Below are 19,744 nucleotides of genomic sequence, written 5' to 3' on the forward strand. Positions count from 1 at the left end.
CATAAATTATCGATTGCACTGAATTGTGATATAAGAAAATGCGGGTATGTGTCAACTATTCGTCCAAGAATTAAAAATATTTGTTAGCCCATCAATCACATATTTCTTATTAAATGTATATATAATTATAAACAATTTTGTTCATCTAAAAAAAAGGTCAGTGTGCCGTGAAAATTTTTTGAAGTTTACGGTGTGTCGTGTATAAAAAAAGTTTGAAAACCACTGTACTATACTATGCAATGTGCACACCAGCACACCACCTATTAAAAACATTCAAATTGACCCATATTCACCACATTAACGATATATTATGATATACATAATATTCATGATTTTGATTTATATTGATGGTGACCACTGACCATGTTTTATAATAATTATGTGGATAAAAATTAATAATAATTAGGTAGGTAAACGTACTGAAACCTATTTAACGTTTCAGTATATTTCCGATTTCTCATTTTATAATAAGTAAAAGTACATACTTGGTTAGGTTCATATATAATTATTCGAACCATCCATTACAATATAATATATTAACGCGTAAGTCATTCAATCATTTTAATAAAACAAATATATAATATTAATAATAAAAATACAATAATAATATATTAATATCTATATGGCGGTGGTAGTGTGGACGCGTAAAAACACGATGATGAAAGACCTAGAACCGTACCAAAAATAATCAAAATTTTAGAATTGAATCCTCGTCATAACCCTATAATAGTTTTGATGTGTTAAAAAGTTAAAAAACCGTTTTGTCAGTCATCTATAAATAGGCGATTGTAAATTCCATCCAAAACTAACAGGTAAAAAAAATATTAATGATAATAATTTTAAATGTATAAATGTTTTAACTATAAATACAAATCTACAATATTCCAACAATAATAATTTTTTCCCACATTAATTGAAGATTTATTTAATTCAGCCATAATTGTATCTTATATCTTATACTTATGTGTACCAACGTGCTACCTAAGTACAGGTGTGGAATATTGAAAACTTAACGATTATTATTCCTGATAAATTCTTCAGTAGTAAGGTATAAATTCAGTGAATAAGGTAAGTTTTGATGCGCGTAAAAAACTTTAACACATATAACGCAGATAATCAGATTATATTATGACTTATGAGTATTATAGAAATACAATAAATCAAAATTATTCTCGTTAATTTCTGGTGTGTTGAAATCATATGAGATTGTAGATTCTATTTATGTCAGTCAAGATATAGAAAAATCCAACAGATTGGTCTCTCTGTAAAATTAAAAGAAAACGATCCATATATCGGACAACTTCTGAAACTATTTTTTCGGATGACAACATAGGACTACATTTAAATTTTAAACGGGAACCAATTCAGCTTATTACCATGTAAAATTTCGAATTCCAAACTTCCTACCTAATTCACACACGCTTAAATTATATCTACAAACGTTTGAAGGTGGAATTTACAGTGGATCTTCTTTTACCTACTCATATTGGGCGGAATTAACACACATCCGATCCGCGAATAAATTATACCGAAAGTGGTTAATATACTTTACAATAGACACTGAATTTTTGAAGAGCCGGAGAATCGAACCGGTGACTATAAGCAGGCCCAGTCGCCGACGCGACCCCGCCAAACTTGCAATAATAATAAACATTATCGACATCATACTATACATTAAACGATTTTGTGGTACGGTTTCGGAAGAGGTCGTGGAGCGGGCCACGCCGCCCTCACATGTATGACGGTTTGATCTTGTACGACCGTTTCCAGATTTCGCACAGACACACGGTCGAGTGAAACCTGTAGAATATGGCCAGCGGCATGGACACGTGCGTGATGATGGTCCACGCCCACAGGCCGTAGAAGTGAAGCTGTATGGGATGCGAGTCGGCCCGGGACTTTTCCAGCGTGTTGATGGCCCACATGGCCAAGTTGCTGACCAACAGGAACGTGACGATCTCCCTGCCAGGCTTCTTGCGTATCTGGTCGGGCGTAACGCACGACCGCCGGGACGCGTCCAGTATGAACACCGTCTGACAGAACGTCTGCACCAGTGACGCGGACGCGGTGATCAGCACCAGTATCGTGTTGTTCTCCTCGGTGAAGTGACCGCTGATTATCGTGAACGTACTGTATATGAACGTGCCCGTCTGGGCGCCCACCAGCAGTATGTTGTCCAGCTCGAGGTTCCGCAGCCCGTCAAACTTCAGCTGCCTGACCTGCGATGGTGTTGGGCACATTGAAGTTATACAATAACAAACAATATGATGTAATTACAGCGTACACGACTTACATTATTTTCACAATCGTAATCGCAGAGGCGGATTTCATGGATAGAATATTAAGGTCAACTACCCCTAGTCAAGTTAAGTTTTTGTTTGGGGAACCCTTGGATCAAAATATGAGCTACTGTATTTGGACCCTCGATCTTATTCGAAAGGATAACTTACTATTGGCGTTCTAAATAAGAACCTTAGGTTATTGAAAAACACATAATTACGGGGTTGTTGCTGCGTAATTTCGCAAGTCGTGTATTTTACATTCGTATACGAAAGCGATAACAAAATATACCGATTTAAATATGCTGAACACTTACTTTAAACTAAATAATAAATTTTATTTTTATAAATATTTGTGATATGGTGTTTGACAACGCAAAAGTATAAGTAAATCACAAATATCGGTAAATAGCTACTAATATAAGGTTTTTTTCAAAGATTTTTTAATATATTATTTATCAGCTCTTTGTGAATTCTCCTCTTTAATGTAAATAAATCGATTATTGTATATGGTTTAATTATATTTCATAAGTGGGTGTCAGTATTTTGTATTGTTACACATCTGTAGTGATGATGACAATAAAAAAACTCGAGTACTGTTGTCACTATGATAGTAAACGATAATAAATATTTAATACTAAATTAATTACACATTTTATTAGCTACCACCACCAATTGAACATACTCGAGCATTTTTATTAATATTTTTTTTTCTGAATTATTTTTATACTTAGGTAATTTAATATGTTGCGCAATTATTAAAATATATCATTGTTAGTACAGTAAAAAAATCCGTGTCCAATCATTATTATTATTTTGCGAAAATCTATTATCCGATGTCATTAGTTTATATTTTAAGTATAATATACGTGCTAAAAAATACGGTATTATTTAATTTTTAACCATATCAAATAGCTGAAATTTAAAGTATGACATAAGGTATCGATACAAATTGCTATATTTATGAACTTATATTTATATATATATATATTACGTATATAATTATATACTATTCGCTCGTATCGAACAACCATTGATTGTTATTATTAACATATTTTTACTTATTATCATTATGAACATAAAAATTAGTGAAATTATTAAATTGTATTATAATAAAATGTTATGAGTTTGTTATTTTTCAAAAGTATCGATAAGTACACGCCAACGTCATCAACAGATAAATCTTTATAGTAACATCCGAAGTTTCCCATTACCGGTCGGTAGACATTATCGAAAAGATTCCCTAACATTCACTGGACCATGGTTTGTTCTTAACAAATTTTCAAAAAACTTCTAGTCAATTCAGCGGAACTATTTTTCTAAAAACGTCAAAAACTATCGTTACGGTTTTTTGCAGGCACTTTGGACACCTATACATGACACAGTCGTGAAATACGTCATAGTCACACGCAATCTTTTCTTTTCACTAGCCCCGTGCGTATCGAAACCGAAAACCGAAAAACTCTCCCCGAGTTTTGGAAACCCAATAATACCTACAGTAATCGTAGACACTATTATTGGCGGACGCGAACCACACCCGAAAACTTAATGATATTATTGTCATACGGACCTGCATCATGCCGACAATGGTGGCGAGCGTGGTCATGCCGTACAGCGATAGTTCGCAGACGTTCACCTCCATGACGGCGAACGTGATGAGCTCCGGGCGGGAAATGAGCACGAAGAACAGTATCAGCGAGATGATGGTGAGCACCAGGAACAGGATGCCGACGAACAGGCCCTTGTGCGCCTGCGCGCAATCCACCGAGTAGTAGTGCGGCGACTTCCGGTAGTGCGTGATCTGCGCCAGGTTCTCGCACCGTTCCGCCTTCCGTTGCCGGTACACGTCCGCGTGCACCCGGCTGATGTTCTTCCACATCACGTACAGTATGGCTGCACATATCAGACTGTACTCGATCGTGCACGGGAACAGGAACGGGCTGGCGTTTTGCACCAGCGACCCGATGATGTTCGTCCGGCGGCACTCGTAGATGTGGTGCGGGCCCCCGTTGATGCTGCGCCGCAACCGTTCGGCTACCGACGACATGACCGACGCCGGTGACTGCGTCGTGGTGGTCGTCCACTTTTTGAACACTACACAAACGCATAGGATTAGCACGCCCAAGACGAATTTGTAAATAAAATATTATCGTGATTTTTATAAAAAAATCCCCTCCTCAGTCAGGTCGTTCGAGTGCCAACATAAGCATCTGTGTATAATATGGTCGTTTAGTATAAGCAGACAATTTATGCTATTTAATAGCAAACATTTTTTTTTTTTGGTAAACGGATTCGATAACCACCATAATACCGATTAAAATAACTATGTGCATAATGATATTCCCTCCCCCCAAAACGACTATAGTCATAATATTAATATTATTATTCATATAAATTATATCATTTTAATTTTAGGTTAAATATTACTTGGTTAGGTCACATATTTTTTCGAATGAAAACAACCCAAGTCTAAATTTGATTTTAACTACGAGTGGGTATTGTAACCGTAGGCTGTGGAATGAAGAGGGCATAGAACTAGACTAGGTATGCGGTTAAGTTTGGTTGAAACTTTTAATTGGATTTAAGCAAGTAATTCCGGAAAACCCATAAGTTAAGCGATTAAAACTTAAATGTCTATTGCTATGCGACGTCGAGATAGAAGTAAAAATATTAAACATATTAAGGAGTAGGAAATAATCACAGTAACACACGTCATCAGGTTTATTTACACTGAACCGCTGAAAATACGAAAAATCGAATGCCCTGGAGGAAATAAATGCAACATGTATTTAAAAATAGTAACGTTGAATAGCATTAATTGAGCATTTAATAATGGATGTTATACCGGAAATTAGGGAACCTAATTATATATTCTGTAAATTATAATTATTGGCATATCCAGTCTTAATCACCACCACCAAAAATGTGCTAAACACAATACGACTATTATAATACACTGCTCGGTCCAGCCGTTCTCAAGTAATGGATCTTACCTACGAAGACCATTTAATTTATATTGGATTTTAATCAAAAAATATTAGAAAAACATTGTAATATTTATTTATACTTATTTGATCGATTTGGAGAGGGGCTTAGCATAGTTTTTAACTGATATAAGTCCGCCACTGGTCTGTCGAACGGCAGTTATATGGCCTATAAATGATTTAGGTATGTAGAAATATAATTTTGGAATAAAATAAAAGACAGTTTGAATACCAAATAAATTATTGCAGTATACAATAGTAACATAAAACTCAAGATATTAAAAGAGGACGCAAACGCTCGGTTATTAAGGGGTTTTATATAGGCAATTTTATTAAAAAGTATAACTTAAATACGTATATCTAAATATAATGCGATACTTAAATACTAATTCAGAGTAAAGTTCGTGATAGTAAGACACACATTAGTATAATACTGGTTCTGCAATGTTATAAGTGTAAATGGGTATGTCGTTTTTGTAGACTTACGTGAAAAATGATTTGGTTGTTTATCGACACCGATAGAATTGTCCGCCGGATTGTAAAAAGTTAGTATTTCGTGTTTAGTTTCTTGTACGAGTACGTTAAGCCATACTGAAAGATTAGTGCCGATCATATGCATAAGTCCAAACTTTGCCAATACTCGGTGACGCGTCACTCTCATTTGTTGCTGAAAACAGACAAAAACGTTGAAAATAAAATATAATGGTTGATATAAGTACATTGGAATATTATTTATAAATACTTTTTTTTAATTATTTACCAATACATTATCAATTTATTTGAATATAGTATATTGTTTTTGGTTTTTAATATCTTTTATTTTAGATTCTAAACGAAGCAATGAATATATTTATTTTACAATAATGTGTTACTTTTTAATTTTTCACGATAATCATTGACATAAATATTTTTTTAAATATTATATTATATTTTAATATATTTAATAAATATTATATTTCAAAAACACATGAAATAAATTTCCGTGACTTACCAATTAATTACACATGGATTCAATCTTTAAATTTAAATACACTTGAACAAAAAATACATGATCATGTGAATTTTAAATCTGAGATTTTTAAAATAACTAATTCTGACGAATCTCTTGTGTTAAATTTTCTAGGCTTAGATATAATAAAACAAAAAGTTTTTATAAATTGTTTTCTTTAGTTTTTTTTTTATAAATATATTATATATATATAATTATACGCTGAATCAAGTTTCTTAAAAATGTAATACAATATCCCATATAAGGTGTTCTTATAGCTAAACAAAAATTACTAGAAATACATAGGTTAGATTATATGCATTGTACGTTAGTATTTTAATAAATTATATAGTTAGAAATTCATAAAAAATATTCGTTGAATATCTAAGCCTAGAAAGTTTAATATAAGATTCTTCAGAATTAGTTCATAGTTAAATCATAAATCTATAAAAAATATATTAAGACAATTTTTTTTTTAGACAAATTTTCACGAAGTTACTTATTGAACGATAAATAATGATGTTGATTATCATTTTATTAATACAATTTTGTTGAATTAATTGTTGACATAAACAGACGTAAATAGTTCTATATTCCTGTGAATAATGTTTTTTGAATTGTAATAAATTAATGAATATCGTTTGATTTGTTTACATTTATAAGAATAAATTATGTAGGATATTTTTTTTAATGTTATGAATTTATAACTAAAAAAAATTGAAAATTGTTGATATTTTTTAATGGGCAAATAATAGACTTATAAGGAGCCCGCAATAATAATAATAATAAGCGAATAATGTTTTTTCAACAAACTATAAAAATGTAAAATTTCAAATATCTTCTAAAAATAGTAAAAATATTTTATTGTTATTAAAATCATATTATGTATAAGTATAAGCTATGATCATATAAACATTTTGGGAAAATTTCATTTATATAAGTAATTCGTTTTCAAATTAAATAATAAATAAAATCGATTTAGTAAAAAACTGAATTTGTGTAGTAAATCCTGTTCTTCTTGATTATTTTATATCGTTAATTTTGAAAAATATTTGGAATTTTTAAGTTTTACCTCCTAATGTATAAACTGAATCCAATGTTCTATCTTAAACCACCCTGTTCTTAGTTGAAAATCGGAGCATTATATCGACTACTTATTACCATGTATACAGTAAACAATAATAAACAAAAAAAAACATCATTGTAAAATCACCACATTCTCGCTTTGCTGAGAATCTTATTTTAATTTATTGAATCAACTTACCATAGTAAGTACTAATCGTAAAATAAATTACTTTAATAGCAATATTTAAAAATAATATCATGCAATATACTTAGTAGTATAGACAGGCCGTCTTTTTATAAGAATCGTTTTTCGTATGCAATGAATTCAAATTTAACACGTCCAACACTGTTATACTTCCTCGACAACAATAGTTATTCATCTTAATGTAATTTTAAACTTTTTATTGAAAAAAAAATAATAAATAATAATACAAATTTGCGTATTAAAGCATATCATTAAAAGTGCATCTATTATTATTTTTATTTTCTCGTTTTAAAAGAATGCAAAACATAATAATATTTGTTATTATTTTTTAGTTAATATAAGCTGCATACTTTGATTAAATTATTAAAAATATTTTTTTTCAAATAATATCTTGTTACTTTTTAAAACTTAATTATAACAGAATTACTTAGATTTGTTTTAAAATATTTCCTTATAGTTTATGTAATTACTTACGCGTATTTATATCGGACTATTGCAATGTGTTTGGTAATAAATATACTTATATACCTATTCAACTATCATAACTTTTTAACAAAATACACTTTAATGAAGACAAAAACTTCACTTAATTGTTAGCATAATTTCAAATACATGATGGATATATATTTGATAAAATTTCCATGCTGAAGTACATGTATTTTTTTTAAGTGGGTAATTCATAAGAAATAAGATTCCACATATCTATTACAAAACATAAGTCTTACCTCGTCATTCAAAAAGATAAAATACATCTGTATAAATATGAATGCCATTCTTGTGGCCGGCGTGAGTACTAGAAGCACATTATGGCACTTCGTCGCCGGTTCAAGTTCGAAGTACTGGCCGAACTCCAGACCAGAATAAATCATACTGCCTATGCCGAAAGCTGGAAACCAAAAAGTTGAAAAACATAATTAGTTTGTTAAGCTCATACTGTATTATAAACTACGAGTAATATAGTTTGGGACTTCGACAAAATCTAGTAGCGAGTTCAATATTTCAATATCGAAGTTATAATAATGTAAAATTGAATATTATTAACTTTAAAATTCGTTTTTTTCTAATCAAAAATATTGTATTAAAGCCTAAAGGATATATTTATATGATATAGGTTGCCATAAAGATAATATAATAATAGCTTATATTTGATTATGGAATTTAGTTGTTGTTTATGTAATTTTTATTTTACTAAAAATTGTCTATCGTTATTATTATAATCATTGATAAAATATTTAGTTGCATCGATTTAAAGAAAATAATGTCTTTTAGCTTTATTGATACATTTTTAATAAAGAATTGATATATAATTTATTATAATACTTCTAAAAATTAATTTTTGAGGCATTCATAAAATATTTAAATATGTACGCAATATTTTAGTTTGTATAATGTATTATTGTGTATAAAATATTTTTATTATAATTTTCAGTTAATTAAGCAACATAAGTAGTTTACTTTAATAACTACAGTACTTTTAAATTTCAAAAATTAAATAATCATTATAAATATATATATATATATTATATATATTATAAAGAAATATCTAAAAAAAAATTTAATACAATTTTAGAACCCTAACTATTGCCCTAAGTGAATATGCGGATACTGAAATTTGATGTATGTAACTATGTACAGTTGACATCGAATAGATTGGCACAGTAGCGGAGGCGTTTATCTGTGTAAGTGTATTCCAAACTAGTCGCGATGTGTGTTGTTTCGGTCGCGCCGCATCGAGTTATTTATCATAACTTTTTTTGTATACTAATTAATAAAATGTTTATTTGTTGTTATAAAAAAAAAGTTGTAACAAGAATATTTGTTTTTAAATTAATAACATAAAACCAAATTATTAAAATGTTTTGTTGATTTTTTTTGGTACAATACTGTGTTTGGACATTAAAATACGTAGAACCCCTCGTTTTCCGTCGCCACCGTACCAATTTATCAGACTCGTTCTATACAAACTTATATATTTATTTAAACTTGTAATTGTTTTCAACAATTCTTTTTTCGTGAACTAAATGTCCATGTCCATTGCACGGTGAGGAAAAAGGGGGACGATTAATCAACGTGACATTGTGACCAATAAATAATAATTTTTGCAGGAATAATGTGATAATAATAATATAGTAATACATTGGTGTGTCTGGTAACGTGGTCGGGGTAACCTTGTTACGATATTATAGTTATCCAGGGAAGGTTCTCTATGCCTTATGGATAAGTTTTCCGTAGTTGGGGGTTAGAGCACTGTGTACGAGGTGTTTATAAATAATAATAATAATACACGTTTGGCTTATATATCTTAATAATGATTTATATCTAAAATATACTTTACGGTTTGGTAAACGGCTGTTAATAACTGTAGATGGTCAGTGTCGAACTGGTTAGGTTAGGCGTGTCATTTTAATATACGAGTAATATTAAGTAATAATTCGGACGTGTAAAAAGTGTTGAGTGTGATGTATGTTTTATGTTAGTTAATTATATATAGTGCGTTTAATGCGTTTAATAAGTATTTAATATTTATATAGTGTGTAATGAATGTTACACTTTATAATCGACCCACCAACAGCGCCCATTCTCAGGTAGAAACTCCCGTAATGCTGAAAAGTAGATGGCAACACGAGGTGAGACGATTGTCTCCGAGTTCTCGGGTTGTACGACGTCCAATGGTCCATTTCGACGCCAGCGGCATTCGTGAAGTCGTCGTCGTCGTCGTTGTCTTCGTAATACTCCGAGTCGCCATCGCTGTTCGAACCTCTTCCGGATAAGGAATCGCTGACCGAATTATCTATACACACGCGGGTAATCGCGTCACAATGACAGTAAATCGATCGAATAAAATAATATATTACGTATTTCAACGCGATCGAATTATCTGCGTGTATATAGGAAATACGAAGTTAAAGAACAATATTTTATTACAACTACGAAATATAAATTGATATAATACCGTGTTTGGTTCGGTTTATTTTGCCGCGAAACGTTCACGATACTTACTAAAGTTATTGTTGACCGGTGTCATGGTGGGCTTGCCCTTGAGCAGCATTGCGTACATGTAAAAAAGAAACGCCATACTTCCGAAATAAAGGTATAAGTAATAACCCTGAAGACCAAAAAAAAATAAGTGTTGAAAATACACGTAAAAATCAATTATAATAAAATGTAAGACAAACGTAAACGTCACCTCATAAAACGAATGAGGAATGTGTGTAGATATCACTTCAGACATCGGAAAAGCTATGCCCATGACGACCAACAGTTTGCCGTAGAGAGCAGACAGAGTCGTAGCAAGAGCTTGCCTATACGTTTTAACAAGAAAAGCATAATATTACTTGAAATGCATTAAAAATATCAAAATAGATCGAATTATTCGTATTCACTTTGTAATCGATCCCGACTTTAACTTAAATCCGAGGCACGGCAATGAAGTTGTGCACAGAACAAATAAAAATTGGCAATATTTTTTTTAGTTAAGTACCTATAGTATTGTACAAGTTCTACTGAATATATTATGTCAATTCATTTCGATCGATAAAAAAACTTTCCTAAATTGTTATTTAAAAATATATATAGCTATTAATGCCATGTAATTTATTTGTTTTCGTTATTTCTTTGCAATTAATTAAAGTTTAATCGACCAGTTACAAAAGTCTATACATTTTGCGTTATAAACTTTGGCAATTAGCCAAGCATAAAATATTTCATATCGATTTTAATTTTAACGATATCTGAAACATTATATTTTTATATATTTTTAAAATTTAGTTTGATAGTTGCGATATGCAATTTTGACCCTTTTTAGAAAATTTAAAATTAAAAAATATATATATAAAATGTATTGCTACGATCAGATATTTATAATTATTTAATATTTTTATATTTATTTCTAACTGTGTCTTTTGCTAATAGAAAAAATGCTCCAACCATTTTACAAAGAAGATTTCTGGTATAAAGTTGAATCCAGTTTATATTTTGGTAAACTATAAGTAAAAATGTGTAACCACTTTTTGAAATAATCGGAAATGACAAAAAAATTTTAAAAAATATACCAGCATTTATTGATATAATCGTTTTGAATTTAAGTTTGACATTTAATTAATAAGACTGATAATTTATTGTAATTATAATGTCATTTTTCAATTATCAAAAATATTATTTGTTTTTCCTAAGTACAAGAAGGCAGAAAGTAGCAGAAGGTTAATGAACTGCCCTATATATACTTACGCTCCCATTTTTCTCCAGGTATTATGTAACTCTTCAATTGTCGATTCCCTTTTCATCTGATGAGGTAATTTTTTTACGGAAGTGTTCAGTGTGGACAAATGCTTTACTGTTGGCATCCTAATCAAAATAAAACAATGTGTTAATAAATGTTCTATTGACGGCTATTGTATTATACTAGCTTGTATAGCTAAGTTTAATTCAGTTTACAGAATCAAAATGAATGAACTATATTGTATACGTCAATTAAGGAAAAAATGTACCTACTTATTTAAAATACGAATATTACACATCGGAAGAGTGGAAAATGTACTTTAATAGGGCTTAAATGTTGGTACGATTAATGCTTAAATTGAAAATCGTCCATTGTGCATTCATAAATTATTACGTTATTTGTAATAAATCATTGTGCATTCATAAATTATTACGTTATTTGTAATAAATTATTATGAATATTATCTATAATATCTCTTATAGCGAGTACCTATCACTAAATTAAACTGTACCTATCTAATTATTTCTTTACAGCAAGTATATGTCAAACACGCGGCCATCGGCTTGTTTTTTTTTTTTTGTGGCCCGCGGCTACCAATATTAATGAACAAAAAAACAAAAATAGTAAAATATTAATGTCGTAGTATTACAACTATTTTAAATTCTTACAAAATTATTAAATGTCAATGTTAATTTTTTTAAGCTTTTTTAACATTAACTACACCTGATGTGTTTGTAAACGTAAAGAATAAAATTTAATAATCTGTATAAAATATATTTATTATTTTTTTTGAATTTTCTAAACTATTTTTAAACTATTTAATATTTTTGGCCCACTTGATATTTTGACATGCCTGCTTTACAGTATCTTCGTATAATATTAATCGTTATTATGATATTATAATCTATTGATTAAACATTACACGGACTACTGGCTGTATTATACTTATTTAAGTACTTGATACTTGGGAACTAAAAAAATGGCAAAATACTTAGGTATAGTTTTAATGTATTTATTAAATAATGTTTTATAACAAAACAGTGTTAACTAAATTGTTATATACCTATAAGTACTAACACTTTTCTGTTTGACTTTTTGTATTTATATTTTTGTCACATTTTATATTTTCTTCGATCAATTCAGTACTTATACAAATACATTTTTACTCGACTTCACAGCAATTATAATGGCAAAAATTAATATTTTCACATAAAAATCTGAGTTAATAAAAATTGATTAAATAACGATGGATTGACTTCAACCTTATATAAATATTAAACATTTTATATGCTTTCTTTGTAACTAACTCGTAAACCATAGATTTAATATTTAGCGATTGGTTGAACGGAACTCGACAGTTAAACCATAATATTATAGCGTTATATACTTACTCGAACAGTACAGAATTTGGCCTTGGTAAAATTTCATCCTTATTTGGTGTGAATTCATTTGGGGGAGTAGAACTCACGACCTTTGTAGTAATTAACGATGGTGAAAATTCTGTCCCAATCGGTGGATTAGACATTTCACTGGTCCAACTGTCCATCAATGTACAACAAATTGTTAATAATTCGAATTATATATTATACATCCATGTTTGGTAATAAGACGATTTATTATAATGGTAAATTATTACATTTTCTGTATATTTGATCGTAACTTAAAAATTTGTTCGTGAATAATTGTTTATAAATTTCACAGTTAATGTATATTCAATCATTAGATATTTTTAAGCGGTATAAAATTATGTAAGTTATTTCAAAAATAATTAACCGACATAACAGCCAATATACAGCAAAATTCGCTGAATTTATGATTATTTTACATTTATTTGATAACTGTAATATACTAATATTTCCACGAAGTAACTAATATTTGTAATACTAAAAATATAACTACAGCCTATACCTATACTTTTTTAAGATGTTTATTAGTAGGAATATTATCACAAAACGTGTTTTTCATAAAAAAAAATAACTTAAAAATTAAAAATAGAACAAGTTAATAAAAACAATAACTATTCTGTTTTAAAACAGAATAGTATTATAAGAAAATAGCATTATAGAAAGCTATTGGTTTAATAATTTGTTCAAACATTTGTTTAAAAATAGACCAACGCTTGTCAATCAGTGTGTCGCAAAAATTAATATGTATTTGGTATAATTTCTAATTTCTATGATGATTAAAAATAAGTCATCGATTATCGATAACTATCATTATTTTTAGTTTTACATTACTAATTAAAATAAAATATTATCTATATTATTATTATTATTGATGTATTGTGTGTCACAAAGTATGAACTGTTTTAATATTGTGTCGTTATATAATATAAATGCCGAGAAACACGATATAGACGACAATATAATATATATATTCGTTATACTACTCGTTTATATTTTTATTACCTATAGGCCATTTGTTATACATAAATAAATATTAAGCTTAATCAATAAATTATAATATGAAAATATTGAAGGAAAAAGCATCCTAATACAGTCACTTCTCAGAGATCACCAATTAACTTTTTCAGAGGCTTTCTATAAAAATTCAATAAATTCCTTCATAATTTAATGTATATATTTATCCAAAGAAAGTAAAGGCAAAATCAAAAAAGAAAATGAATAAAAACCTTATTTAATACATTTTTTAAAATAATAATTTAAAAAATAAATTTCTTGTCTGCGGACAAGATAAAATTAATCCATGGGCCGTCATTTGGTAATCCGTGGTATATCTAATAGTGATTTATAGCTAATCTACATTTTTTTTTTTTTTTTTTTACAATTCCCTGAGACAGTCGGTGACATGAGCCTCGGGATGACAAGTAAGTCGTTTTAGTAGAACGCCTTAAATAGAGCTTTGCTGAAGACAATTATATAATCTGGGGTAAAAGAAAATGTAGTAAAAAAATAAATTAATCAAATTAAACTAAGTATAGATACAAAAAAAAGTTTAATATTGCATTTTTTAGACCTGCTGTATTAACAGATGACAGATAATCATTAAGAAAAAAAATACAATTTTGTTGAACTCGTATGCCTAACTTGTACAAGTCTTATTAAAATTGAAATGTCACAGTAATGTTCCAAGTGCATTTAATGACGTCCATGGAAAAAATAAATACAATACACGTACACCGGATGTATTTAACACAACTACTAACCGGTTTTTATTCACTTATTATTCGTTAACGGTTTGTGTCAAAAATGCACTCGTCAAACAAAACACATACTATCACAACCATTGATAATTTCGTAATAAAAACTGTATGCCTATATTAAGTACACATTACGTATTATATTGTAAAAATCATTTTTCTACACATGTCATCCTCATAGTTTTCGTACTATTAAAAAATATATTGTTAATAATTAAATAGACTACTCAACATCTTTACATATAATCGGTGTTTCAGTACTATAGTTTATACATGTATTTGTCACCTACTTAAATAAATGCAATGTATTGGGCTGATTATGATAATTTACGCTTAATATTTATAGGTACACTTAAATATGTATGTTATGGAATCATATCGACTAACGATAATATATTTTGATTATTTTATAAAGTACCTAAAATCAAGTTTACAATAGCTATAATTCTCTACTTGGAAAGTCTAAACAATTTTAAAAGTGTGTGTTCTCCCGAAAACTATGTCGATACATAATATAATGCAGACTTTATACCTACTAACCGATATATCTACCTAACTAAAATCTTGTACAGAGAACATTTTTTTTTCCAAAAAATAATAAACCATAACAGCCCAAAAACATTTATGTCAATTTGTCGAGTTCGTTAATCGTTGTTTATCCTACTAAACATAACCTACGATTTGTGTATCAGTTTAATGAACAAGGTAATAGCCATCAATAATATATTATTGACATTTAAAACGATTTCTATTATTACCGCGGCCACTTCGTTTTACGATTTTTGTGTCAACGCATATTATTATTATCGAAGACATGATAACTATAGGTACCGTATTCATTCACCTTACGCAGTGATTAATACATCGTTATTCACACACAATAGGGTTCATTATAGCAAATGCCGGAAGTCCTAACATTAACATATTATTTTGGTACCATATCAACCTCGTACAGTCTGACAAATGACTATCAATCGATTGCAAATTTGGCCATAACTCGTACCGCTAAACATAATACCCGGTGGCTATTACATTTTGCATAAACATTACGTAATTTGTTAATGTGCATATAATTAACGTATAATATTATTCGCGTATTTTCCGAGCAAATAACACGAGTACGTCATTTTAAGATATTTTGTATCATTATATAGTAGCTATAACGCCTGTATATTACGAACAAATCTGGCAATTATTTAAAACAATTAATATAATGCATTATTTTATAATACTGACACTGAATAATATGGACTAATACGTGTGTAGACTTAAAGGTGTGTTTTAACAAGTGCTGTTTATCTACTAATAACTCTTACGTAATGTTATTGCTTATAGTAATTATTATTTCTTTTATACGCGGTTTTAAGTCACAAACACATGTATACATCAACATCGTTCACTTTGTAATTAATTACTCATAGAATACATTGGTTTGCTCGTGTAAATTATCATTATAAAATCGTCGTTGTTAGGATTTATCTAATTTTTAGCAGTGTTTTCGTCATCTCTATGAGAGAATTATCCAGTAGGACATTTAGTATTTAAATATTACAAAATAATACAAATAAGTAGTATGAATAAAAAACCTAAATATTTGTAATTCATAAAAACTCTATGATAATTTTATCCTAAAACAAAATCACGCGTTTAAGCACAGTTAAAGATAGCTAGTAAACCATAGGTTAAGTCACACGGGTGATACCTACTGTAGTTCTGTCTATAATAACATATAGTTACAATATACAAATCGTAATATTGTTGTATAATGTATAATATGTAAAACAACCTTATTATAAGTATAATAATTTATATTTATTTGAATATTATGCATAATAATTTTGAGCCGTTTAAATCGTAACAGTGACGATATTTTCGAAACTATTTGTGAAACATTTTTCGTCGAAAACTCGTCGGGCACATGCATTTCGGTCGATATACAGAATTGAATATCATTCGATTACGATAAGACGATCAAGACGACGTGTCGACACATCGTAGTGTTCATATATCGTATATAGCTGGTTTAAGACATGCGTACAAGCTTACGAATTATGACGTATATCTTACCTAACGTTTTCTTCGTCGGTCTTCATGGCTCGCGAGCACCGCAAAAACAAAACCGAAAACGATAAACGATTTTCACTTCGTACCTACCTATTATATTATATTATATTATATACAATATTATTATTATTATATAGAATCTAATGAGAAAATGTAAAGACTCCGTCAACTTACTGTGTTCGCGATAATTGAATAACAATATTATTGCGATAACCGCCGGCACATCGATGTACTGATATCGTTTACTCTTATGATTTTACTTATCATAATATTGCCTACGCTGTACCGCGGGAACCGCATTCGCCCGTGCGTACGAGACCGTGATGTGCCGACGATTCGCCGACGGGATGAAAGGGCGGCTAGTCCGCTGACACACACGCACGCGACCTACACACGTAATAATAATGATAATAATAATACATTATTATTAAAAGCAGTGTTTAAACGAAAGGGGGGAGCTCCCCACCCCTCGGACTGTGATCCCTGCGGCGAAAAAAAAAATAATAATATTCCGCTCCGACCGGCGTAAATAAATTGACGATTGCGCAAACAAACGCGACTACGGTGCCCTACCACGCCAAAGACAACGGTATTATTATATTATATTAAATACTGTAACACAATTAATGAGTTAACCGCGGAAGCCGACCGGAAGCGTCCGAAACCCCCTTCACGATGGTGACGGGTACGGCGTAATCGCAAAGGCGCTAGAAGGGAGCTTGGCCCCAAAATTTACTCGTAGCCCCCTCGAGTTAAATTAACCTTCGAACTCGTAGAAATAAATATCGATTCGAAAACTAATAAAATCTATATAATCAAACGGTGCACATCATCGCACAGTAAAATGCTGCACGCTACACGCGCGTGTTTAAATAACGCCTGCGATGTCAACGATGCGACGGCTACCGGTATTCAGTCAAAATTAAAAGTTTATGATATACTGCTGCAGTGTGTATAGTCTAATAGTGTACATTATAATGACTACCTTTTTAACAACTTTATGATAATATGCCTATCATTTTATTGACGAGAACTTAAAAAAAAAGTCTTGATCTGCACTCTCGGTAGTATAAATAATAATAAGATTAAAATTAAAAGTAAAAATAATTATTTTTTTATTCTATATTTTTTATACAAAACACCAGAAAAGTGTGCCCCCACTTTGCCCCAATCTCTAACGCAGGGGCGCCGGAAAAATGGGGGCAGTGGGGGCAATCGTCCCCACAAAATAAATACTATGGGTGCAGAGCCCCCACGACTTCATGGCCTATTTATATTTAAATTTAGCCCACAATACCTAAATATTATTCTATAATTTTGTTCAGCAAGTAATATAATATTATATTATTGTTAGTAATTTAAAATACTGAATATCACATTAATTGACAGAAAAATACATAATATGAACTTTAATTATTTATTATTTCTCATTCCGGAAAAATAAATTTTGTTTTGCCTACAATTTTTATACCTACATGATTTGCATTTGTTTAATAAATATTTGTAAGAATAATTATACTATAATTATACCCATGTCCACATTTCCTCGGCATAGGACATAGGTGCTGTAAAAATTGGGGAGGTGTGGAAATAAAGCACAAAAAAATAAACACCCCTATTTTTTCTCCTATGCCCTCTAGAAAAAAGTTTGAAATATTTTGTCCCCACACCAAAAAAATCGTTCCGGCAGCCTTGCTCTAACGGCTCCGAGAATTTCTTCTAGTGTGAAAACCTCGTTGCTCCCGATTTACTGCAATTTTCCACGACCTAAAAAAAAAAATATTATGATCTTCGTAAGTATAATAGTTCAAACACACTGACGTGAATTAAATACGTACCGAACTACTGAACGTAGGCGCTTGGCATACATCGCGCGGTATATCAATTCAAAACGTTTTTCGATTAGAACCCGCCCGAGTCGGCTTTTATATTTTATTATAGTGCGTGCGCGACATTGTAGTCCGAGCGGTGACTATACAGATGAACCAAACGACATCGTTCTTATGTTTTGATAAAGATTTCCAACGAGACGAAAAGGCCAAGTCTGTCTTCTATACGTATATTTTAGGTTTTGATTACCTACTATACCTATCAAGTGTATGACTATCGTCATTGAGTAGATAATAATAGTATTGCTGATGTGTTATTAATTTAAAACCACCAGTTAATCATTGTTTGCAAGATAAAACGATTTTAAGCGATCGGATATTATTTCTAAGATAGTTTTTGTTATATAATTATTTACATCATTATTTTTATATTAGTATTTTCTTAATTGAGTAAATTAAACAAATATTTGCAAAAACATCACACATATACCTAAAGGTATCTAACTTATAAGTCAATACCGAGGTGGTGCCATAGAATGGTATGAGTATAGGTTGGTAGTACAAAAATCTAAAAACTAGTTTAAATGTAATTTTTTAAATTGTATTATGTGTAAAAAATAATAATATAAATATTTAGTTTAAAATTTCGTCGACGATTATTAATTTTATTGTTAACTGATGTTGGGTAAATATTCTCATTTTTGTTTTTCCCAATTATTAAAAAAAGTACTAGGAATTTCCTCCTTTTGACCACCATCTAGGCACCTACCAGATCCAATTTACTATCAGAAGCCACCCACCAAATTTAATATTTAATCAAATTTTCTATTCCAAAACGTACATATTAACAGAAAACAATAAATAAAAAACACATAATTACAAAACTTAGAACATAACATCATTAACCACATATTAATGTACATATTATATAATGTCTTGAAAATACCTACA

General features: G+C 30.1%; 1 protein-coding gene across 1 annotated transcript; it reads right to left on the bottom strand.

Annotated features, from left to right (window-relative positions):
• Positions 1-482: 482 nt before the first annotated feature.
• LOC132923775 (proton channel OtopLc-like) lies at positions 483-17,356 on the bottom strand. The gene is made up of 11 exons (XM_060987735.1): positions 17,139-17,356; positions 16,968-17,054; positions 13,132-13,278; positions 11,749-11,865; positions 10,709-10,823; positions 10,522-10,627; positions 10,088-10,312; positions 8,247-8,407; positions 5,750-5,930; positions 3,850-4,373; positions 483-2,219 (listed from the first exon to the last, which is right to left on the bottom strand). The coding sequence occupies exons 2-11, from the start codon at positions 16,991-16,993 to the stop codon at positions 1,731-1,733; spliced, it is 2,091 nt and encodes a 696-aa protein (XP_060843718.1). The 5' UTR covers positions 16,994-17,054; positions 17,139-17,356; the 3' UTR covers positions 483-1,730.
• Between the last annotated feature and the right edge of the window lie 2,388 nt (positions 17,357-19,744).

This window comes from Rhopalosiphum padi, chromosome 3 (genome assembly GCF_020882245.1).
Source record: "Rhopalosiphum padi isolate XX-2018 chromosome 3, ASM2088224v1, whole genome shotgun sequence".
NCBI classification, from domain to species: Eukaryota; Metazoa; Arthropoda; class Insecta; order Hemiptera; family Aphididae; genus Rhopalosiphum; species Rhopalosiphum padi.